At 44.5% G+C, this 24,537-nt stretch overlaps 1 protein-coding gene across 1 annotated transcript; it reads left to right on the top strand.

The window, feature by feature from the left end:
- Positions 1-229: 229 nt before the first annotated feature.
- Nemp1 (nuclear envelope integral membrane protein 1) lies at positions 230-21,983 on the top strand. The gene is made up of 9 exons (XM_028886211.2): positions 230-388; positions 8,966-9,087; positions 9,929-10,148; positions 11,431-11,503; positions 17,813-17,906; positions 18,334-18,448; positions 19,616-19,841; positions 20,571-20,744; positions 21,452-21,983. The coding sequence occupies exons 1-9, from the start codon at positions 262-264 to the stop codon at positions 21,618-21,620; spliced, it is 1,320 nt and encodes a 439-aa protein (XP_028742044.1). The 5' UTR covers positions 230-261; the 3' UTR covers positions 21,621-21,983.
- The last annotated feature ends 2,554 nt before the right edge of the window (positions 21,984-24,537 follow it).

The raw sequence follows: 24,537 nt of genomic DNA, 5'->3' as shown, positions 1-24,537 counted from the left end.
CATTCTGGTTTCCTATTGGGCAAGCTCCCCATCCATCTCCCTTGTAACGAAAGCGGGGACGGAAGCGGGACGGAAGCGGGCGGGGCAGAGGGCGGGCTCTTCCTGTTGCCATTGCTAGGGGGTTGGCGTTGTCAGGGGGCGGGGCCTCGAGGGGCGTGGCCTCGCGGCTGATTGGCTGCCGGCGCCGCTCGTCCGGGAGAGGGGAGGACGGTTGCCGGGGAGGGGCCGGCGAGGAGGCGGCGGCGGCGGCGTGAGGCACCCATGGCGGGAGGACTCAAAGTGGCCGCCCGGTCGGCCGTTGGCCCCGGGCCCTGGTGCTGGGGCGCCGGGGGCGGTGGGGTCGCCTGGCTGCTCTTCGTCCTCTTCGGCTGCGTGGTCTGCGGCTCAGGTACCACCCGGGCAGCCGCTGCCGGGAGGGCGGGAGCGAGGGCGGCGTCCTGCTTGGAAAAGTGGGTTTTTATCTCCGGGGCGCGCGCGGCCCGTTACCCGGCGGGGCGGGCGTCCGGGCCGAGAGCGTCCGCACCGGGGGAGCCCGAGGAAGGGGAGGCCTGGCCTGGCCTGGCGGGGCGGACTCCGTGGTGCTGCTGGGGTCCCCGGAGCCTCCGGTTAAAACGGACGAGGTGTGGGGACCGTGACATGGGCCGGGAGAGGGCAAACGCCCCGCGCACTCTGCCCAGAACACCGCAGCAGGGGGAGATGCGTCCTGGCTGGACACTGCGGAATAGATTTAGACCTCTCCTAAACGGTTTCCGGAGACGGGGTCTCTCCGTGCAGCCCCGGCTGTCCTGGAGCTCACTTGGTAGCCCAGGCTGGCCTCGAACTCACAGAGATCCGCCTGCCTCTGCCTCCCGAGGGCTGGGATTAAAGGCGTGCGCCGCCCGGTGACTACTGCTCTTGTGAAGACCCTCCTCCAGGACAGCCCTGGGGTGGTTATCGTCCAGTTGCTCAGAAAAGCTAGACGGGCCACCGGCTTGGAGTGGGGGGCATCTCTCCCTAAAGTTTACTCCGTCTTTCAAGCACGGTCGTTTTGTACCTACCTGCTGCTGAACAGTCAACTCTGGACTGGGTACGAAACTTATTTTGTGCTCCAGTCTAGAAAAAATTAAAAAGTTTGTAAGAAAACAGATGATGATGATGATGATACTCCCTTGTGAAAATGAGTGGACAGGAAAATAAGCGGTGTTTGCAAACGTCCACTGGAGGGAGTAGCAACTCCAGAAAATAATCGGCGCTTATGAGCAGCACACGTTATGTACTCACAGCGCCCCCTTCTGTTCCTGCCTGTCACACGCGCTCGTTTGTGGCTTAGATCGTTTAACACACCCCGTAGTATGTTGTTCAAAAGGGACTGAAAACTTCTTGCGAAGGGAGTAGGTGTCCAGGAAGGACACTTTGACAGATGATGCAGGGCCTAGAGGCCTAGAATAGCGTTTGGAAGAACTGATATCCGAAGGAACTTTTGAAAAGGGGCCTTGGGTTGTGGAGAAATAAGAAAATAGTAAGAACAATAAGCAAAGCCGGGCAGTGAGAGCCGGTGCACGCCTTTAATCCCAGCACTCGGGAGGCAGAGCCAGGCGGATCTCTGAGTTCGAGGGCAGCCTGGGCTACAGAGTGAGTTCCAGGACAGGCTCCAAAACTACACAGAGAAACCCTGTCTCAAAAAAACCAAACCAAAACAAGAACCATAGCAGTTCCCATCTTTGAAGTTTCTTTTACAGGGGGCTGGGGATTGAAACCTAAAGCAAAGCCAGGCTTAAGTGTTACACGACTTTAGTCCCAGCACTCGGGAGGCCAAGGTAGGTGGATCGCTTGAGTTTGAGGCCAGCATAGTCTACATAGTGAGTTCCAGGACAGCTGGCACTAAACATAGTGAGGCCCTGCCTCAAAACAAACAATAAAAAAGAACCCTCCAGCAAACTTTTCTGCCTGCTTGATTCCCTGCCCTTTTATTGAGGCAGGGTCTTAGCGTGTTGCTCAGGCCGCTTCGGAACTCACTCCGTAGTTCTAGCTAGCTTGCAGCCCAAGGTCTTGTCTCATCCTCCAGAATTCTGGGGTCACAAGTATCACAGCCTGGCTCCAAAGTTCCTTCTGGGAAGGGAGGCTCAGGGCCTTGACAGACAAGTAATCTCCAGGGACAGCTCAGGGAATGATTGTGTGTGTATCAGCCTTAAAGATTGTGCTGGTGGCGCACGCCTTTAATCCCAGCACTTGGGAGGCAGAGGCAGGTGGATCTCTGTGAGTTCAAAGCCAGTCTGATCTACAAAGTGAGTTCCAGGACAGCCTTGTTACACAGAGAAACCCTGTCTTGAAAAGCCTAAAAAAAAAAAAATCAGTCTTGTGACTTCTTAAAAGCTAGGCACTCAAGCAGTAGAATGGAATTTTATTCACAGGTTCATTTCTTGTCACTAGAAATTCTGGAAACATTTAATTCTAAGAATAATAGGTGTTTTTTAGACTATTTGGCAAGTATTAATCCAGTTAGGTATAAAGAAGGAGGCAAAACCCTTGCAGTTTATTTCAGTTGTGTCTGTGTTCTTGTGTTGGAGCATATTCAGGAGGGGTCGTGTGCCATGTGAGCAATCTGTGGTCTGTGTAAATCCCTGTCTACCGTATTTTTGGGACAGACTCCCTCACTGGGCCTGCATCTTAGAGATTTGGTTAGAGTTGGATCTATGAAACTAATAATGGAAGGCGATAACTGACTGCATTGTGTCCTCTGTTCTCCACATGTATGCCGGGATAGATACACACACATTCACATACATCCTACATATACACAATAATGGTAATAATAAGATTAAAAAGAGATTTCTAAGTTAAATTCATATTTTATATTTGGATTTTGAAGGGTAAATTTTAAATACATTTTTATTTTACTAATATTAGTAGTGAAGCTGGGGATTGAACCTAGGGCCTCAGGCATTCAGTGTTAGTGCTCTACCACTGAACTCTAGGCCTTTTAATTTATTTTTTGAACAGGGTCTTACTGAGGTATCCTTGCCTCTTTATTTTTAATTTATAATTTGTATTGGTATGAGGTGAGGATCTGGTTTATTTTTCAAATAAACCTTTGTCCCAGCATGTAATTTAGCAATGCTTTACTAAACCCACTTATTGAAGATGGTAGGTTTTAAAGACAGCTTTTATTAAATCTGTTCTTTGACAAATGCATGCGTGCGCTGCCTGTCTGTCCTGATCACCACTCCCCCACACTCTCCAGCCCCACTCAGCCCTTGCGCCTCCCTGCAGGTCCCCTCCCCTAATGCTTTGTCCCTGACTTTAGCTGGGGCCGTGGTCAGCGTCGCTGTGGTCATGGATTTGGGATTACCTAGTGAGCCTAGATGGCAGCTCTGGGGCCAGCTGAGTGACTCGGTGGGTTAAGGTGGAACTTTGGTTTTCTCTGGAGGAGGAGTGCGGTTGTCCTGGTTAGGGTTGTCATTGAAGTGAAGAGACACAGTCTGCACCTCCACAGCACTGTCTGTTGTGGAGGAAGTCAGGGCAGGGCCTCACGCAGGGCAGGGACCTGGAGGCAGGAGCTGATGCAGAGGCCATGGAGGGGAGCTGCTTCCTGGCTTGCTCAGCCTGCTTTCCTAGAGAACCCAGGACCACCCGCCCAGGGATGGCACCACCTACCGTAAGCTGGGCCCTTCCCTGTTAATCACTAATTAAGAAAATACTCTACATGCTTGTCCACAGCCCGTTCGTATGGAGGCATTTCCCAACCGAGGCGCCGTCCTTTCTGATGACTCTAGCTTGTGTCAAGTTGCCATAAAACTGTCCGCACAGCAGTTAACTTTTTTATTACGATTTATTATTTATTTATGATTGTGGGTGTGAGCATGTGTGCCACACAGCTTTCTTGTGGAGGTCAGAGGACAACTTGTGGGAGTCAGAAAACTTTCACCATGTGAGTCCTGGGGATAAAGCTCCAGACGTGGTGGCAAGTGCCTTTACTTGCAGAACTATCTTATTGGATATCTGTTTAAGATATACTATTGGAGAATTTAACCATTTTCTGTGTATGAGTGTTTGCATGTGTGTCTGTGCACCATGTGCATGCCTGGTACCAGAGGAGGGCATCAGATTCCCTAGAACTGAAGTTAGAGATGGTTATAAGCTACCATACGGGTATTGGGAATTGAACCCGGGTCCTCTGGAAGAGCAGCCAGTGCGCTTAACTGCTGGGCCTCTCTCCAGCCCTCATCATACAGATGTTGCACAAATCTAAAAGGTCTTATTAATAAAATCAAACAAAAAAAATAGACTTTAAAAAAAAATAAAAATAAACCTGGAGCCAGGTATTGAGGTGAATGCTGGAAGATCAGAGAAGCAGAGCAAGCCATAGCCACCTCACCTCGCCAATTCCTCAGCTGATCCTGTTTCCTCAGACTGGAAGCCTCTGAGTCCTCACCCAAATGGATCTCAGCTGAACTGTGCTGCTCAAAGCCTGAAAGCTTAACCAGCTCTAGTTCCTGGTCCTCACGCCTTATATACCTTTCTGCTTCCTGCCATCGCTCCCTGGGATTAAAGGCGTGAGTCACCATGCTTGGCTGTATCCTTGAACACACAGAGATCCAGGTAGATCTCTGCCTCTGGAATGCTAGGATTAAAGGCGTGTGCTACCACTGCCTATCCTCTATGTTTAATATTGAGGCTGTTCTGTCTCTGACCCCAGATAAATTTATTAGTGTGCACAATATTTCGGGGAATACAATACTACCACATTTCCCTGTTTTTGTCTAAAATTAAAAAAAGCTTACAACTAATACAAGAAAAACTATATCCAATAAGTATATACAATATATATAGTCAAGAATTACATTAACATTTGACAGGTTCAGATGAAAAACTTCATTAATATATAACAATGTCCAGTTCAGTAACATTTGATAAACTCAGACAAAAATTTTCATTACTTATCCTATTTAAAACAAGTAGTTCCTTTTTAAAAGTAGATTTAATAATTGACCTTTTAATCTTATTATATCCATATTCTCTTTTTTCTTTTCATAATAGATTCAATAATCTACCTTTTGTCATTTTTATATCTTCCCCTTTTCCTTTTTAGAGTAGATTCATTGATCTACCCATTTATCCTATTATTCCTTTATTTTTTTCCTCAGAGTAGAGTCAATGATCTGCCTCATATCTATATTCTCTTCTTTCTTTTTTTTAAACAAAACCTCTGAATCTAATCTCTACATTCAGCTTTTTTTTTTCTGACCATTAACAATTAACAACTTGTAACCAACCATTGTAAACAATGACAATATCCATAACTCATTAAACGATGAAAAATCACCCACCCTACCACTTGGGAATGTGGGCATCATGTTCTTAAAATTACTTCCTGCTTTCTAGGGGTGAAGACATCTTTAAGGAATCCTGAAAAGAAAATTTTTGGGTTAATTGTCAAGTCCTGTATCATTTGTCCAGTCTCTACATAAAAGGAAAGTTCAGGGCTTATCACAAGTCCTTGTTCGAGTAGTCTGTCAGGCTGGATCATTTCAGCTAGCCATCTTAAATTGTCCTGAGCAGTTTGTAGTCCAAAGCTGATCTTTCTGTGGTGTTAATCAGCTTAATGGCTTTACCATAGTCCATGTGGAATCATCTTTCTGGGGTCTCTTCATCCTTTTGAAGATTTCAAAGTCACTGTTAGGCGTGGTCATGGTTCCCTGTAGTTTTTTTTTTTTTTTTTTTGTGTGTGTGTGTGTGTGTGTGTGTGTGTGTGCGCGTGCGCGCGCGCGTGCGTGTGTGCCTCCTCTGTGGCTTGGAGCAATCACAGTCTGGTAAATGTCAGTCCCTTGGAACCATGAGTGTTCTTCCCTAGAAGAGAAAATCTTCACAGCAATTTCTCCCCACCATTTGTCTTGCCAAACTTTTCCAAACTGACCTTTGCCGATGCTCTCTTGTAACACGTGGTTCTGGCAATTCTTCTCTGAGCAAGCAGCAGTAAACCCTTCGTCCCAGGTAGCAGCATCACCGCAGTCACCAACACGAAGAGAAGCAGTCTGCCTCCATGGTCCCACTGCTACTGTTTGTGGCCAGGTTCCGGGCCGAAACTTCTCCTTAGCAAGCCTCCTAGGTCGGCCTCAAACTCGGAATCCTCCTCTCTTTGCCACCTTCAGCAAATCTTACCGGTGTGAGACACCACAACCAGCTTTTTGTAGCTCAGGTCTGAGCTGGGGCCCACAAGGTCACAGGCAAGCAGCTTTTTCTCGAATTCGAACCACAAACTTTGGGCACCAGATGTAGCAGGAATCTTAAAAGTTCTTATTAATAGATTTATCATCTATCTATCTATCTATCTATCTATCTATCTATCTATCTATCAATCATCTATCTAGAGGCAGAGTCTCACTATGTAGCCTTGGCTGGCCTGGCGCTTGCTATGTAGACTAGGTGAGCTTCAAATTCACAGAGATCCACCAGTCTCTGCCTCCTGAGTGCTGGTATTAAAGGAGTGCACCACTGTGCACTACCCCATTGTAGAATTTTAAAGTTAGAGTAACTTTCCTGGCATTAAATTTTCAAGTGGCTGGCATTACCGACATATTCTTTGTGTCTCACTACCCACTTGATGACAATAATGGATTTTGAAAGGTGAGAGAATGGTTGCTAATATGTGTATATTGGTTTGGCAATGGATGTTTTTACTTGGAGTTTGTAAATAGACTGCACTTTGTTTTAAGGAAGTGATGGGTTCTTGTTTGATTTTGTGTGTGTGTGTGTGTGTGTGTGTGTGTGTGTGTGTGTGATTGTGTGTGTGGGGGGGGCACGTGCGTGGGTGTTTGGGTATGTGTATGTCGTGATGACTGTGGAGGTCAGAGGACAGTGTTGGGTGCTGGTCCTTCGCCTTCCATCTTGTTTGAAACAAGATCTCATTCATTTGCTTTTGCTTACAACAGCCACAGTCTTCTAGGGTTCCGTCTCCAACTCCGCCTTGCTGCAGCACTGGGATTACAGATGTGTACTACTGTGCCTGGCATTATCTAGGTTCTGGAGATTTAAACTCAGGTCCTCATGAGTGGCCAATGCTTTACCCACTTCAAAGTTAGTCTTAGAGGGCTGGAAAGATGGGCTTAGAGGTTAAGAGCACTGACTGCTCTTCCAGAGGCCCTGAGTTCAATTCCCAGCAACCACATGGTGGCTCACAACCGTCTGTAATGAGATCTGGTGTCCTCTTCTGTGTACATAATAAATAAATCTTTAACAACAACAACAACAACAAAGTTAGTCTTAGTTTGGAGTTGAGGATGTCTCTCAGTGGTAGAGTTGCCTAGCAGCTTTGTAGCAATGTACATTGCTAAGCATGTACAAAGAAAGCCCTATGGATTCTTAGCAATGAAAAGAAAAATTAGTCTTAGTTTCACTTGAAACCATTTTGGCTAGCAGGTTGGCCCAGTGGGTAAACGTGCTTGCCCATCAAGTGTAACGACCTGAATTCAGTCCTGAGAGCCGTGGACGAAGAGAACTGACTCCTAGAAGTTGTCTTCTGGCCTCCACACTAGAGCAAATAAATACCCTGCCAGGGTAAATAAAATACAATAAGGAAATTATTTTAAAAACAAACAAACCCATTTTAGCTTGGTGGGCATTCATCTTTTTGTTTTTGTTATTTTGCTTTTTGGGACAGGGTTTCTCTGTAGCCTTAGCTGTCCTGGAACTCACTCTGTAGACTATTCGGGCCTCACACTCACAGAGATCCCCCTGCCTTTACCTCCCGAGTGGTGGGATTAAAGGCGTGCACCACCACTGCCTGGCAAAAACAAAATATTATTTAGAAGTTCTACATTATATAGAAATTCAACAAAGAAATAGTTAGAATAGAGATTCTGGGTTTACTCTCTAATACCGCAAAGGAAAACGTTATTTAAATGCTTGTGTTGAAGGTTGGGCGGGGAGGTGGGGAGAGTGGTTTCTCTCAAATCTTGTAAGAACAATTATAAACTGAGGCCGAGTCTTGTAGTTTGAATCCAAAGAGTGATGGATAAGCATTGGCTAGAGCAAACTGCTGGAGCAGAACAGCTGGAGCAAACAGCTGGAACAGCCTTGTAGTCCTTTTGTGCCACTTAGTGGGATCTTGAAAACCCAACCAAACCTCTGCCAGTTCTGTCCATTCTACTCAGCAAAGGGGTGGAGAAAATCATCAGATGGGTTATTGTCGGTCACTCTGTCCTGTTGTAAGATGGGTTATTGTCGGTCACTCTGTCCTGTTGTAAGGGAGGAAGACTATTGATGGTTAAGGTGGAAGTTGGATTAGGTGTGAGGATCACGGACTATTACTAGCTGTGTGACTTGGGAATGAATTTTCCTTAGACATCAGTTTCCTTGTTTGTAAAATAGAGATTATGAAAATGCCTACCACATAGCGTTGTTGGGAGGGTTAAGGGAAGCAGACAGCTTTCTCTGTGTAAAGAAACACTTAGAAGTAGTTCTTACGGGGCTGGAGAGATGGCTCAGCACTTAAGAGCACTGGCTGCTCTTTTGCAAATGACCCGGGTTTGGTTCCTAGGGCCCAGAACCACATGTGACTTCAGTTCTAGGGGATCTGACATCCCCTCTGGGCACTGTACTCATGTGGTGAGCAGACACACACACAGGTAAAACATAGATACACATAAAATAAAACTTAAAAAGTAGCTTGTATTATTTTTCTGAGTTAATATTAACTATCTGTGATAGATAATTAAAAGTTGAGTGTATTTAATATCCTCTAGTCAGTCATAAGCAAGCACACATGTGAGCGAGTGTGTGCACACACACAAATTGGACAGAGATAAAAGTGTTTTATTTCTTTATTTCTTTCATCTCAGGTTTTCTTTTTTGGTCTGGTTCATGTTTTAAGCCCAAACTTAGTAAAGTGGTCAGTTTAATTCTTTTTATAATATGAGTTATGGTTATGAGCTCACTCTGTTATGTTCTACTTAATTCTTATTTCCTTTTTTTTTTTTTTTGCATGAAGCTGGAATTGATGTAAATGTGGTTATGCTTCAGGAGTCCCAAGTTGATATGAATTCCAATCAACAATTCTGTTATAAAAACGTGCTTATCCCAAAGTGGTATGATATATGGACACGGATACAGGTAAGTGGAAGCCCTCCCTGGGGTGTCTCGGCTCCCTTTCCCAGCTGAGGGCAGTGTGATCCTGAGGGAAACGCTTGTCCTTCTTCTCTGCAGTGTGCACACTCAGGCCTCTTTTGAAATGTCTTGTGCCTTCTTTGGGCTGGAATCTGGTGTGCCTGTTTGAATGTAAACTCTTGTCTTGTGGTTCTCATTCTGTTTTGACTCTGTGAGAGAAGTTTCCCCTGGGTAGAATGACTTTGGACTCTTACTTCATAGCACTGTCGGAAGAGTTTTTGTTTTTGGCTATAGTAGTGACTGCACAAAGCGAGCCTTGTGGAGGTGCTGCAGTAACTGCAGTAACCACGACAGACACTGATGAGGGTGTGTGCTGTTCTCACCAACACGTGAGAGCTGGGCTGGCAGGCTTGTAAACTTTTTTTTTTTAATTTTCTGATACAAAATTCGTACTGTATCTGGGGCACATTATAACCAACATTTATCCCTAATCAGTGATTTGTGACAACGTCTCAGCCTGTCATTATGGAAACATTTTCAGTTTTCTGGGGCTGTTTATGACCGGCAATTTTCTTAATATCCCAGGTCCTTGCTTTGTATGATCTCATGCGTAAATAGCTGTACTGATGCTCTTTCTGCTTGGGATCTCCTCCCCACCCCACCCCCCTTTTCTGGCCTAATAGTGATCCAGACAATGTTAACAAGAAATTGTGGCAGCTGCCTCTATTAGAGCAGCGTCATTTTCCAAATCATGTTTTTGCTGCCTCTGTATATTTCCAGTAAGGGTTTTTAAAATTATGTTTATGAAGATGTCTTTCTTTTCATCCTAATTTTGTCTGTGTTACAGGTCCGGGTAAATAGTTCCAAGCTGGTCCGAGTCACCCAGGTGGACAATGAGGAGAAGCTGAAGGAGCTAGAGCAGTTTAGTATCTGGAACTTCTTTTCTTCCTTTTTAAAAGAGAAATTGAATGACACCTATGTTAACGTGGGTCTGTACAGCACAAAAACCTGCCTCAAAGTTGAGATTATAGAGAAGGACACCAAATACAGTGTCATTGTGACCCGGAGTAAGTCTCACCTTGGTTTTTCTGATGGATTCTATAATGAGCTGGGACAGAGCTTTGGAGGGTATAATTAGACAGAGAAGTCAGTCCAAGACAACTCCATTTTAGTTTTGATTACCAACTTGACTATACCATGGCTCTAACCAGCTATGGAGAATCCACCACACATAAGACTCTAGGCCTGTGCTGGGCAGTGGTGGCGCACACCTTTAATCCCAGCACTCGGGAGGCAGAGCCAGGCGGATCTCTGTGAGTTCGAGGCCAGCCTGGGCTACCAAGTGAGTTCCAGGAAAGGTGCAAAGCTACACAGAGAAACTCTGTCTCGAAAAACCAAAAAAAATAAAAAAATAAAAAAAAAAGAACCTAGAGTCTTGCTCAGTAACTCATTCCCTAGAATCGGCAGGTCCTCAGTTGATATGGTCAGCACTGCTGGAGTCTATCAGACATTGTATCTATGCCTTCTGGGGACTTCTTGACTATGTTCAGGTCTGTATTTGAAGACAGGAAAAGTGAACAGTAGAACTAGTAAATTCACAAGAGTGCTTGTGGAATCAGATTAAAGACGAAGACACTACAGTTTAAGGCTTATTTGCTGGACGTGAGAAAAGTTTTTCCCTTCCTTGAAGGCATCTGAGAGTTTTAGGCGGTAGATACCATCGAATCCTGACTTGGTGTCCCCTTGGTTACTGCTCAGGGTTCATGCTTATAGGTTTTGCGATCAAAAGGTTATGGCTGTCCAGTTGTCCTACTCTCGGGCTCTACTGATGTGTATGGTGTTGGGGATCATGACTAACTAGACAAAGATGTGTTCCATTTGTTTAGGCTGCAGACTATGACTTTAACTGTGTAAAGATGTGTTGCATTTGTTCATGCTGCATTTGTTTAACTATGTGAAGATGTGTTGTATCTGTTTTACCTTGCCTGCCTAAGGCACCTGGTTGGTCTAATAGTGAGCTGATCAGCCAGAAAGAAAAAGCCTGGTAAATGTTTTGTGACTGTATGAGGTGATGATGGTGTCCTGTTTAGCTTAGTCCAGTGGTTCCTTTTTTTTTTTTAAATCCTTAGTAGAGGAAGCCAAAATCAAAATAAGATATTTAGGAAGGTACAAGTTAGACAGAAACCTAACAATGTTTTCTCTTTGGAAGAGTGCCCAGAATTTGTGTGATATCTCTACTGCATTTAATTGGGCTCTTTGCTTTACTGTAGTTGATCAGTAATACTAATGTCACCTTTTATAATACCTTTAACTGGTTCTTCTATTAAACAAACATTTCATTTGTTTCAGGATTTGACCCCAAACTCTTCCTTATTTTCCTCCTTGGACTTATGCTATTTTTTTGTGGAGACTTGTTGAGCAGGTAGGTGTGGACTTGATAAGATGCTAACATTGTTTGACTTTCATCATAAGAATTATAAGTACTGCCATTCCCTTTTCCAGGACCTGTGTGGCTTAGATGGTGCCCGCTTGGGTACTTTTTAGACTTACTTGTTTTGTTTGTTGAAGAGAAGTTCTCACTTTCAGTGCTGGCTGGCCTAGAGCCCAGGGTGTAGGCCAGACTGACCACCAAGTCCACTTGTCCTGTCACCCACGTGATGGGATTAAAGGTGTGTGCCACCATGCCCAGCTTTTTTCTTTCAGTGTGTATCTGTGTGCCTCTGTCCATGTGTGGTATGTGGTGCCTGCAGAGACCAAAAGAGAGAGGGCACTGGATCCCCTGGACCTGGAATTACAGGCAGTTGTGCCCATAATGAAATTGCTGCCAAATTAAACATTGATGGTTTCACACTGTTCAGATACAAGGAGACAAACATCAATTACTTGTCCATTTTCTTTTTTTAGAAACCTACTAGCTGTGATAGGTAAAATTGACATGTTCTAATATAGAGACCTGCTCTGAGATCAAACTCTTACTAAACACTGCTAAAGCAGCTGAGAAGCTGGAACTAGGTAGGTTGTAGGCCCTAGGGGAAAGCTAGTGCCGCTGTCCTGCTAAAGAGCACCGCGGTGCAGTGACTCCTGGGCACATGGCGCTTCACTCAGCCTGCAGTCAACACACACACCCACAGAGGAGAGGGAGGGACTTTGGGGCACTCATCCTTAAATGGATCCCGAGGAAGAGGAGGTGAGATTGTAAGAGCCAGAGGTGGTGGATGACTCCAAGACACAACAAGGGTGAGGGCAGTGTTAACAAGTCCTGCACAAACCCCAGCACTGAGGAGGGAATGGTGCAGCGTCCCACCCCAGCCAAGAGACTGTCTGCAACTGCTACCTGCTGGGAAAGGGAACAGAGTCTCCTCCAACAGTGTCACTGGGTGCACCAGCCACACTTGGGGACAGGCTTCCTTCCCAGGAGTAGTTGACCAACACAAAAAGGACTCCTTGGGGGCTTTTTGTTTGCTGTTTTTTTAAGATTTATTTATTATGTGTACAGTGTTTGCCTGCATATATGCCTGCGTGCCAGAAGAGGGCACCAGATCTCATTACAGATGGCTGTGAGCCACCATGTGGTTGCTGGGAATTGAACTCAGGACCTCTGGGAGAGCAGCCAGTGCTCTTAACCTCTGAGCCATCTGTCCAGCCCCTTGTTTTTTTTTTTTTTTTTTTTTTTTTTTTGTGTGTGTGTGTGTATGTACTTTTTGTTCTGATATTTTTGTATGAAAAAGATTTAAATAAGAAATATACAGTTAAGTAAATACTGAGTGAAGGTTGAATCAACATTAAGTTCATGAGTGAAAGGTAAACAATTGGAATTTGAAGTTGAGCTATGTTGGGCTTGAGAGAAGTTGTTCTTTTTTTTTTTTTTGGTTTTTCGAGACAGGGTTTCTCTGTGTAGCTTTGTGCCTTTCCTGGAACTCACTCTGTAGCCCAGGTTGGCTTCAAACTCAGAGAGATCCGCCTCTCAAGTGCTGGGATTAAAGGCATGCACCACCACCACCACTGCCCAGCTGAGAAGTTGTTCTTTATTTTGGGACTCCTGAGGGAAACTCACATTCAGGGAAAAGTGACCCTTGGAATGGCAGTAGGATCTGTCTGTCCTGGGTAATCAGCTCCATTCACTTCTCAGTTTCCCCTTGGGTTTGCTCCTCTCTTTCTAGACAAGGTGTCCACTTCCTCAGAAGAGTTATATTGTTTCTCTTAAAAATGTTTTTATTAGCATGTAGTGATTGTATATAAGGATGGGTTACATTGTTGACATGCCTGTACATCTACATAATTAATTTTAATCGTGTTTACCCCAGGACCCAACTAGCCATGCTTTTTTTTTATTTTAAATTCTCTCCTATATTGCGTCTCCACTGTGGTTTTCCCCTCCCTCCTCTCCTCCCAGTCCCTCCCCCCATACCCCCTCCCCCATATCAGCTCCTCCTCCTTTCCCTTCAGAAAAGGGCAGGCCTTCCAGGGATTTCAACCAAAGACGGCATGTCAGGTTATAATAAGACTAGGCACCTCCCCTCATTAAGGCTGGATGGGGCAACCTAGTAGGAAGAAAAGGGTCCCGAAAGGAGGCAGAAGAGTCAGAGACAGCCCCCACTCCACTGTGAGGAGTCCCACAAGAACACCCAGGTACACAACCATGACACACATGCAGAGGACCTAGCTCAGACCCAGGCAGGCCCCCTGATGTCAGGTGAGTCTCTGTGAGCCCCTATGAGCCCTTGTGAATTGGTTCTGTGGCTTATTTCTGGTGTCCTTGACCCCTCTGGATCCCACAGTCCTTCCTGGCCCTCTTGCAGGACTCCCCAAGCTCTGCCTAATGCTTGGCTGTGGTCTCTGCATCTGCTCCCATCAGTTGCTGGGTGAAGCCTCTCTGATGATGATTATGTGAGGTTCAGGACTCCAAGTAGAGCAGAACAGCGGAGTATCATTAGGAATCTTGCATTGACTTTTTTTTTTTTTTTGCCTATCCTGTTTGGTCCATCCTTGGTCTCTGGATTGTCCAGACTCTAGTTCCTGGCCCTCTCGTGATGTGGGTCTCAGTTTGGACCAGTTATTGGTTGGGCACTTCCATGAGTTGTGTGCCACCATTTCCCCGGCAGGTCTTGCAGTCAGGACTAATTTCAGGTCAGAGGTTTTGTGGTGGGGTTGGTGTTCCAGTCCCTCCACTGGAAGCCTTGCCTGGTTACAGAAGATGGCCGGTTTAGGTTCCATATCCCTCATTGCTAGGAGTCTTCACTAGTGTCACCCTTGTGGGTTTCTAGGAGTTTCCATTGCACTAGGTTTCTACCTCACCTCCAAACGCCCCCCCCAATTCCAGTCGTCTCTCCCAGTACTCTCCCCCAAGCCATCCTGTCCCATCCCCACCTGCCCCCAGTCTACCATGAAATCTACTTTCCCTTCCTAGGGAGATCCATGCATCCCCCCCGGCCTTTCTTGTTACTTAGCCTCTCTGGATCTGTGGATTGTAGCATGGTTATCCTTTAACTTTATAGCTGATAGCCACTTATAAGTGAGTACATACCTTGTTTGTCTTTTTGGGTCTGGGTTACCTCACTCAGGATGTTTTTTTTTTTTTCTAGTTCCATCCATTTGCCTGAAAATTTCATGATGTTATATTTTTTAATAGTTGAGTAATACTCCATTGTGTATATGTACCACATTTTCTTTATCCATTCTTCGGCTGAGGGACACCCAAGATGTTTCCAGTTTCTGGCTGCTATGAATAATACCACAGTGAACATGGTGGAGCAAGTGTCCTTGTGGAGGTCATTTGGTATATGCTCAAGAGTGGTATAGCTGGGTCTTGAGGTAGATTCCCAGTTTTCTGGAGAACCACTGTGTTGATTTCCATAGTGGCTGTACAGGTTTGCACTCCCACTAGCAGTGGAGGAGTGTTCCCCTTGCTACACATCCTCTGCAGCATTAGCTGTCATTGTGTTTTTGATCTCAGCCATTCTGACAGGTGCAAGACAGACTCTCAGAGTTCTTTGATTTGCATTTCCCTGATGACTAAGGATGTTGAACATTTCTTTCTTTCTTTGGCTTTTTTTGAGACAGAATTTCACTGTGTAACAGCTCTGGCTGTCCTGGAACTTACTCTGTAGAGCAGGCTGGCCTTGAATTCACAGACATCCACCTGCCTCTGTTTCCCGAGTGCTGGGATCACAGGTGTGCACACCAACCGCTTGTGTTGGACATTCTTTAAGTGCTTCTCGGTCATTTGAGATTCTTCTGTTGAGAATTCTCTGTTTAGATTTTTTCCCATTTTTTAATTTGATTATTTGGTTTGTTGATGTCTAGTTTCTTGAGTTCTTTATATATTTTGGATATTAGCCCTTTGTCAGATATAGGGTTGGTGAAAATCTTTTCCCATGCTGTAGGCTGCCATTTTGTCTTTTTGATGGTGTCTTTGCCTTATAGAAGCTTTTCAGTTTCATGAGATCCCGTCTATTTATTTATTTTTGGTTTTTCAAGAGAGTTTCTCTGTGTAGCTCTGGCTGTTCTGGAACTAGCTCTATGGAGATCCACCTACCTTTGCCTCTCAAGTGCTAGGATTACAGACGTGCACCACCACTGCCCAGCGAGGTTCCATGTATTAATTGTTGATCTTAGTGCCTGCACTGTTGGTGTTCTGTACAGAACACATCCTGTGCCAGTGAGTTCAAGGCTGTCCCCCACTTGCTCTTCTGTCAAGCTCAGTGTGCCTGGTTTTATGTTGAGGTCTTTGATGCAGAGTTTTGTGCAGGGTAATAGGGTTTTTTTAGATTCTTCTACATGTCAGCATCCAGCTAAACCTGCAACATTTGCTGAAGATACTTTTTTCCCATTGTATATCTCACTTCTTCATCAAAAGTCAGATGTCCATAGGAGTGTGGATTTATGTCTGGGTCTTCGATTTGATTCCATTGATTGACCTGTCTGTTTTTATGCCAATGCCATGCTGTTTTTATTACTATAGCTCTGTACTGCAGTTTGAAATCAGGGATGGTGATACCTTTAGAAGTTCTTTTATTGTACAGGATTGTTTTAGCTAGCCTGGGTTTATTTATTTTTCCATATGAAATTGAGTGTTGTTCCTTCAAGGTCTGTGAAGAATTTTGTTGGGATTTTGGTGGGGATTGTGTTGAATCTGTAGATTGCTTTTGGTAAGATGGCCATTTTTACTGTGTTAGTCCTACAGACCCATGAACATGGGAGATCTATCTTCTGATATCCTCTTCAAAGACTTGAAGTTTTTTCACACAGGTCTTTTACTTGCTTGGTTAGAGTTACCCCAAGATATTTTATACTGTTTGTGGCTATTGTGATGGGTGTTGTTTCCTTGATTTATTTCTTGGCCCATTTGTCTTTTGTATATAGGAAGGCTGCTGATTTTTGAGTTAATCTTTTATCCAGCTACTTTGCTGAAGGTGCTTATCAGCTGTAGGAATTCCCTGATAGAATTTTTGGAGTTGCTTAAGTATACTATCATATTGTTTACAAATAGCGATACTTTGACTTTCCAATTTATATTCCCTTGATCTCCTTTTGTTGTCTTACTGCTCTAGCTAGAACTTTTGAGTACTATATTGAATAGATAGGGAGAGAGTGGGCAGCCTTGTCATGTTGCTGATTTTAGCAGAATTGCTTTGAGTTTCTCTCTCTCTCTCTCAAATTTGATGTTAGCTATAGGCTTGCTGTAAATTGCCTTTATTATGTTTAGGTAGGTCCCTTGAATCCCTGATCTCTCCAAGACTTTTATCATGCAGGGGTGTTGGATTTTGCCAAACGCTTTTTCAGCATCTAATGAGATGATCATGTGTAATTTTCTTTCAGTTTGTTTGTATGGTGGATTACATTGACAGATTTTCATATGTTAACCATCCCTGCATCTCTGGGATGAAGTCTCTGGTCATGGTAGATGATCTTTTTGATGTGTGCTTGAATTCGGTTTGCAAGTATTTTATTGAGTTTTTTTTTTTTTGCATTAATGTTCACGAGGGAGATTTGTCTGTAATTCTCTTTCTTGAATCTTTCTGTGGTTTGGGTAATGGGTGACTATAGCCATATAAAATGAATTTGACAGTGTTCCTTCTGTTTCTGTTTGTGGAATAATTTGAGGGGAGTATTGGTATTAACTCTTTGAAAGTCTGGGAGAATTCTGTGCTAAAACTGTCTGGCCCTGGTCTTCTTTTGGTTGGGAGACTTTTTTTTTTTTTTTTTTTTTTTTTTTTTAAGATTTTATTTATTTATTATGTGTTCTGTGGAATGGGCATCAAACCCAGTCCTGAAGTGGCTGGTTCCTCCTACAGCAGATTTATGGGCACTGCTGCAGTGTGCTCACCTGACTAGGTCAGTATTGATGCACACAGGGTGCACAGTTGAGTGAGACTGTTGGTGGGGGTTCCCCCCAGCACCTCCACAGCCCATTCGGGCACCATGAAGGCTACCCAGCAGGAAGGGAGCTTCCAGCCCAGTTCCAGCTTGACTTTTCTATGCTCCATGTCTATAATGTGTGGTGACTTTGAAGAGAGATGGAGATGGGAGTGAGATTTGAGAGGACCTTGTTGATACTGAACTTCATGGTCTGTCAGCAGCTACATCAGCCTGTAGTTCTGCAGCTTTAACTAGTGGGCAGATTCCTTCTCTAATTCCTGTCGTGGAACTTTACTAGTCACTTGTTGTAATTTCATCAGTGCTTACTTGAACTACAGTACGACATAGTCAAGAACTGTGACTTTCTCTGCAGGAGTCAACTTTTCTACTATTCCACTGGAGTGAGTGTGGGAATTGTGGCCTCTCTGTTAATCATCATTTTTATGCTCTCCAAGTTTATGCCCAAGGTAAGTGGTCCAGTTCCTCCTAAGTCTTTAGGACACGCTTGGATAGCTGGAGGATAGTCTTGTAATCTTAGACTACGAACATTTGCATTAATGGCTGGTGAGTCAGCGTCTGTCCTCTTCTGTGATTCTGTAAAGCACTTGCATGGGAAGACCTCGAGCCTACAGACTCTTTATTTGAAATCGTGCTCAGTGGGAACTGAAAGCCACTTTCTGTTTTCTAATTGCACACTTAGGCCTCCCAGTTATTAGCATCTCATCTTCTGGTGTTCCTTGCAGACTGTACCTTTTTAGGTATTATAAAGCAGCATATCTTTTTAAGAGAAATGTTTTTATGCATTTTGAGTAGGTTGAGTTTTAAAAAAAAAAATTACCCCATTTGCTTTTATAAAAGTCTTGTAACTTTTGCTTTCATTCTTACTTTGTCTAGAGAAGTCCCATTTACGTCATCCTGGTAGGAGGCTGGTCCTTTTCTCTGTACCTCATTCAGCTAGTTTTTAAGAATTTACAGGAGATATGGAGATGTTATTGGCATTATCTTCTAAGTAAGTATTGGTGGCTTGGCTTTCCTTTGTTCGTGTTGATAGGCTGTTGGTTAATTTGATTGTGAGAAGACGTTGCCTGCCAACAGAGGGCTAACCTGTAAATATTATAATTTCCTACTTATTTCTAATACTGCATCTTAACGTCATCTTAACATCTTTTAAATTTAGATGCTGTTGATAAGAATAAAACTTTAATTTGCTGATGTTTATTCTACATTAAGCAAAATTTAAAACGTTTAAATTGTCTTTATTAATGTTAATTTAAATAATGCTTGGGGACCTGGAGAAGTAAGACCACCATGAATCTTGTAAACAATAGGAATCCTTTGATCGCCAGGTGGTGGTGGCGCATGCACTCAGGAGGCAGAGGCAGGTGGATCTCTGAGTTCGAGGTCAACTTGGTCTACAGAGTGAGATCCAGGACAGGCACCAAAACTACACAGGGAAAGCCTGTCTCAACTCCCCCCTCCAAAAAAAAAAAGAATCCTTTGATCATGCAGATAGAAACTTTTTTTTTAAAGATATATTTATTTATTATGTTTACAGTGTTCTATTTGCATGTATTCCTGCATGCCGGAAGAGGGCACCAGATCTCATTACAGATGGTTGTGAGCCACCATGTGGGTGCTGGGAACTGAACTCAGGACCTCTGGAAGAACAGTCAGTGCTCTTAACCTCTGAGCCATCTCTCCAGCCCCAGAAACTTTTTCTTGATAGGAACTTGATGTATTATTTGAGAACATTACTATGGATTTTTATATTTGGGGGTTAAAATAGACTATTTTAGAAATGTTCAACATGTAGCTTTTTAAAGAGATTGAGTTTTCAATTATGTGTGTGGGTATGTGCAGTTGAGTGCTGGTGCCTGTGGAGTCAGATCCCCTGGAGCCGCCATGTGGTGCTGGGAACTCACTTGGGTCCTCTGGAAGAGCATCAATCAATACTCTCAACCTCTGAGCCTCTCTTCAGCACCTTTGTTCTGGGAACCCATTTGTTACACAAAGGATAAGATACAAGTGTGTGTGTGTGTGTGTGTGTGTGTGTAACAGATACACAATAGAGTACAGATCTCATCTCATCTGGCTTGTTTGATGCCGTCTAGTGAACTTACTACCCCTTTCGACGTAATAGTTGACAAAGAATGTCTTCTGCTGTCTCTTTTGATAGGCTACGTCCTCACGGTTGGATTCATGAGTTTTGCAGTGTGCTACAAGTACGGGCCCTTGGAGAATGAGAGAAGCATCAACCTGCTGACTTGGACCCTGCAGCTGCTGGGCCTGGGCTTCATGTACTCCAGCATCCAGATACCACACATTGCTTTTGCTCTGGTCATCATTGCGCTGTGTACCAAGAACCTGGAGTATCCCATTCACTGGCTGTACATCACCTACAGGTGACTAAAGGCAGTGTCGCTCTGTGTTGACACGTGAGGTGTGGGTACACTTGCAGCGCAGGGAGATAGAGCTTTTCTTTGTAAGTGAGAAATCACTGGGCTGGGTTTCCACTCTTGTTCTTTCTTAGTTGAGTCTATTCTTTCTTTCTTTTTTATAAAAATAAAAGCATCCAGTAAAGTGTCATGTGTTCCTGTTACCACTAGGTGGTGCAAATTATAGGTGTTTTTGTTTTTGTTTTTAACCTAGGCCTCAGGTTCAGGTTTCAGATCATTTCACACTGACTGCCAGAATGCTCCAAAAATCCTAATCTTATTTTAAGATGTAATTCATAGCATGTTATCTTTAAAAAGAGTAAATATGGAATGGTCCTTGATCCTGAGGTGGTCAGTGGCTGTTCCATTGCAGATAATCAAAGTGGAACCTTTAGTTTCAGAAACGGAGTTCGTGAACCATATTATGACATATTTGTTATTGTTTTTCCATTTATCGGAAAATAAATACTTTGTTTGGCATTTATTGGAAAATAAGTGAGTTTGACTACTCTGGTTTTTCCTCAGTTCGGTATGTCAGGAGTGTGCTAGAATGAAGGATGTGCATAGAAGAGCGGTGGGTGATGACCCCCAGTGTTTAGTCTTGTCGGGTGTGTGCTTGGTCTTCTGAAACCGTGGAGGTAAGGACGGATACGGATTACTGATTACTGATTCATGATGTTATTTTGGTGAGCACAGAAAGATGTGTAAAGCAACAGAAAAGCCTGCCCCCCCTCGCCTCCTGACAGAAGAAGAGTATCGGATACAAGGAGAGGTGGAGACCCAAAAAGCTTTACAGGAGCTCCGAGAGTTTTGTAATAGTCCAGAGTGCTCTGCCTGGAAGACCATATCTCGGATTCACTCTCCAAAAAGGTAAATGCTTGACCTGATAAGTCAGGTATTTATGGTAGTTAATGACCATGAGTTCTAACAGAGATCATACTTCTAGATAACTGTGTTATATTTTGCCCTTTGATTATTGCTAACCTAGGAGTAGTCAAGAGAAAGTTATCTGTGTCATCATGTATTAGAAGTAATCTATTTCCTGTTTCCCCAAGGCATTAACATGTGAAGACTTCAGGCCTATATTTAAGTGTGGCCCTTGTAAGTTTGACATAGATGTTGTACTTAGTTTTTGTATTTCAGGGTTTTGAGACGGTCCATGTAGCCCTAGCTGTCCTGAGTTGCCCCCTGCCCCCCTATGGTTGGGAGTGGTTGTATGTGAAGTTTAATTTGGAATCATGATAGCATAAAGTTTATAGGGTCATAAATGCAAAGAACTGTAGTGTCCCAGTCTCTTATCAGGAATATGGTGACTGAAGGAACCTTAGCACTTCGTAACTGAGGACAGGGAGCCACTGTCAGCAGGAGGAGAATGCCCAGCATGTTGGCTTATGAGCCCAGCCTTATTTCCTGCCCATTTCTTCAGTCTATATGTCTGCCAAAGCAAGGACAGGAATTTCAGTTAGATTCAGTATCATTTTAACTGCAGGCATGCTGAGCCTTTCAGTCTGTTCTTATTTTGAGAGCCATTCGGGAAGGACAAGCAGCTTCTTAATGAGCAACCGTCTCTTTTGCAGATTCGCTGACTTTGTGGAAGGTTCTTTTCACCTCACGCCAAATGAAGTCTCTGTTCACGAGCAGGAGTATGGATTAGGGAGCATAATTGCCCAGGATGAGGAGCTGTCCTCAGAGGAGGAAGGCTCAGAGTACCCTGCTGTGGTCACCCAGAACAGCTTCCTGACTTAGTTGGGAATCGGTTATTTTCAGGTAGACTGGTGTGGTCCTGAGGGTGCAGAAGCTCGCCTCCTGAAAGCCGAGGACTGGGGGTGTCACCCCGGCAGTGCTTTGGTGGTCTCCAAGGGATCCCTGAGGAAAGAGTGGAGGAAGGAGTGAGTGCTGTAGTCGCTTGATTCTGACAGTGGAGCTATTGGTCCACTCTGCTATTCCTGAAGAGACTGGTTGGCCACAGCCAGCATGATAGTCTAGCTCCTGTTTGAAAGTTCACTGAATGATGGTGATTCCGTCACTGGGACAAACTCTCAGAAATTAAGTGCAGTAATGCATTCAGATCATAGACTGCATCTCCTAAAGAGAAATCTACAAATTTGAGCCATTTTTTACTTGTCTGCTTCTTCTATTTCAGTGGATCTTTAGGATAATGCTTGATTTAAGGAAAAATAGATGGTTGCCTATCTTGTTTTTTAAACAAATTATTTTTTTAAGTGCAGCAAATTCATGTGTTAGAACCAATAAGTGCTCCAGAGTGACAAACTCTGCTGACCCCCAGATATTTATTGGTATAGATCTCCATGAAAACCCCTGGAGCTGTTGTGTTGAGCCTTGGATTCTCATGAATCTGCTCTTCTGGGTTTCACTTCACATTTAGAACGACGTCCGACAGCCTTCTGTGGGGCTGCTCCCTGAGCTCTGTGTGTAACATCTGCAGTTCCTGAGGTTCAGAGTCTGTCTGTTTTCTCTTCTCTGCTCCCCGAGCTCTGTGTGTAACATCTGCAGTTTCTGAGGTTCAGAGTCTGTCTGTTTCCTTCTTCTCTGCTCCCTGAGCTCTGTGTGTAACATCTGCAGTTTCTGAGGTTCAGAGTCTGTCTGTTTCCTTCTTCTCTGCTCCCGACCTCCCCTTCCTAACATGGAGGTTCCTCCTTTTCTGACCATTTTGTTTGGAGGTTTTTCTCTCAGGGCCAGGGTCTTGCGCCTTAGAACTCAGGCTGGTCTGAGCTGTCAGTCCTTTGACCAGAGCCTCTCAGTGCTGGAATCTAAGCCTGTGTTGCCACGCCAAGCTTCTTCTTTTTTCTTTTTTTGAGACAGGGTTTCTCTGTGTAGCCCTGGCTGTCCTGGAACTCACTCTGTAGACCAGGCTGGCCTGGAACTCAGAGAGATCCTCCTGCCTTTGCCTCCCGAGTGCTGGGATCGAAAGTGTGTGCCACCACATCTGGCATGCCAACCTTCTTGCCTTATTTTTTTTATATATCCCTTATATATCCCCTTTATCTTGGTTCCTACATTATAACTAGGGAGAGAAGTCTTGTTTACCTCTTTTTCTCCATCAGATCACAGATGACTTACTACACAATCAAGAAACTATCCCAGGGCTGGGGATGTAGCTCAGTGGTAGAGCGCTTACTGGCTGGGGATGCAGGGCCCTGGTTGGATTTTTAGCACCACAACAAAACACCACCAACCCTACCTCCTTGTCCCTGTCTCCTCTTCTAGACCCATTGTGTTCGTTCAGCCTTCTCACCGCCTGCATGTTCCTAGATCGGTAATTTGTGAGTCCTGAAACCATCTGTTAATTGTTTATATGCAGTTTGGGTTATGTAGCTGTCGGACGGACTTTGCATGGCGGATAACAGACCTTAAGGCTCTCTTCCTGCCTCTGACGCTCGTTCAGCGGTCAGCACCAGACGCGTTCTCCCTGAATTGACTGTCCTTATTCACAGTTCAGAATCCCTTGCCATTGCAGTTACCCTTAAAAGCTAACGGTGTCGTTTATGAGGGAGCAGACTCCCAAGTTTCTGCCGTTTGCTTGGTTCTTTCATTGTGATCTTCACCGTCACACTAGAAGAAGCGTGTGACTGACTTTTGTGATTCTTCCAGCCAGGAAGGGAGGGGCTGACTCAGGTCTACAGCATCAGACTCATTGTCTTAGGATCATCGAGAAGGAAGATGGTGTTTTCAAGAACATCTTAGGGTTTCTTCAGGCCTGCTAGTTTTGAAAGACCCTGGGCTCTACTGCTAGCATCCAAAATGCCGCTGAGTCGCATCTCCAGGTGGCCAGCGGGTTATTTCAGCCATTGTTCCCCATAGCCTTACATTGTCCTAAAGTGACAACTACCTCAACTGGTAGAAAGTGAGCAGTATCTGAGCAGGTGCTGTGGGTTAGAGCTGCAGAGTACAAGATGTCTTTGTGAATTAGGAATATGGTAGAAATCTGTCCCTTTTCAGAGAACCATCACAGCTTCTGAAAAGGTGGGGTGAAGCTCAGAGGCAGTCCATACTTGTCTAGCAGGCACAAGGTTGGGGTTCAGTTTCTGGCGTCACAAAAACAAGACCCATTGCTAACAACAAAAGCCTCTAAAACACACTGTTTGGAACATCCTTTATAGAAGTTGATACCCAGTATATTTTAGTGTAAAAACCAGTTCAACTGTACACGTGGCGTTAGGTGCTGGAAGCCCTTGGTGCCTTTCCCACGTCACTCCCTGAGGATGGCAGCTTGCCAAAGGGGAGGGGTCTTCTGACTTAGATGTTTATTTTAATGAGAAATCACTGTGAATGACTTTGCTCTTCTGTGTGGTGAACTCCCAGTGAAATACGGATTTCATGTCAAGGCCATTTGTCTCTTGAACTGTATTTGAATTTGGGGTGAGCAAACCCAGCTCACTTTCTTACCCTGAGTCTGGGGTTGGAGAACTAAGTGGTGTGAGAGCTGTTCTCAGTGAAGGGCATGCTGCTTCTGTGTGCTGTGTGCCCTTGCCCTGCCTGCCTGTGTGTCTGTCTGGCGATCTCATCAGGGTTGGAGGGAGGGCTGGGCGAGCTGGGCACTGGAGCCGTGTCTGCACCTGTCAGCGTCTGTGCTCAGCGGCTGTCAGGCCATAAATTGGTTCCAGGGCTCAGGGTCTCATCATTGGAAATCTATTGCTTCTAA

Source organism: Peromyscus leucopus, chromosome 18, assembly GCF_004664715.2.
Source record: "Peromyscus leucopus breed LL Stock chromosome 18, UCI_PerLeu_2.1, whole genome shotgun sequence".
Taxonomy (NCBI): Eukaryota; Metazoa; Chordata; class Mammalia; order Rodentia; family Cricetidae; genus Peromyscus; species Peromyscus leucopus.
Note: the sequence above shows the minus strand (reverse complement) of the source record. Positions and strands in the feature narration are given on the sequence as shown.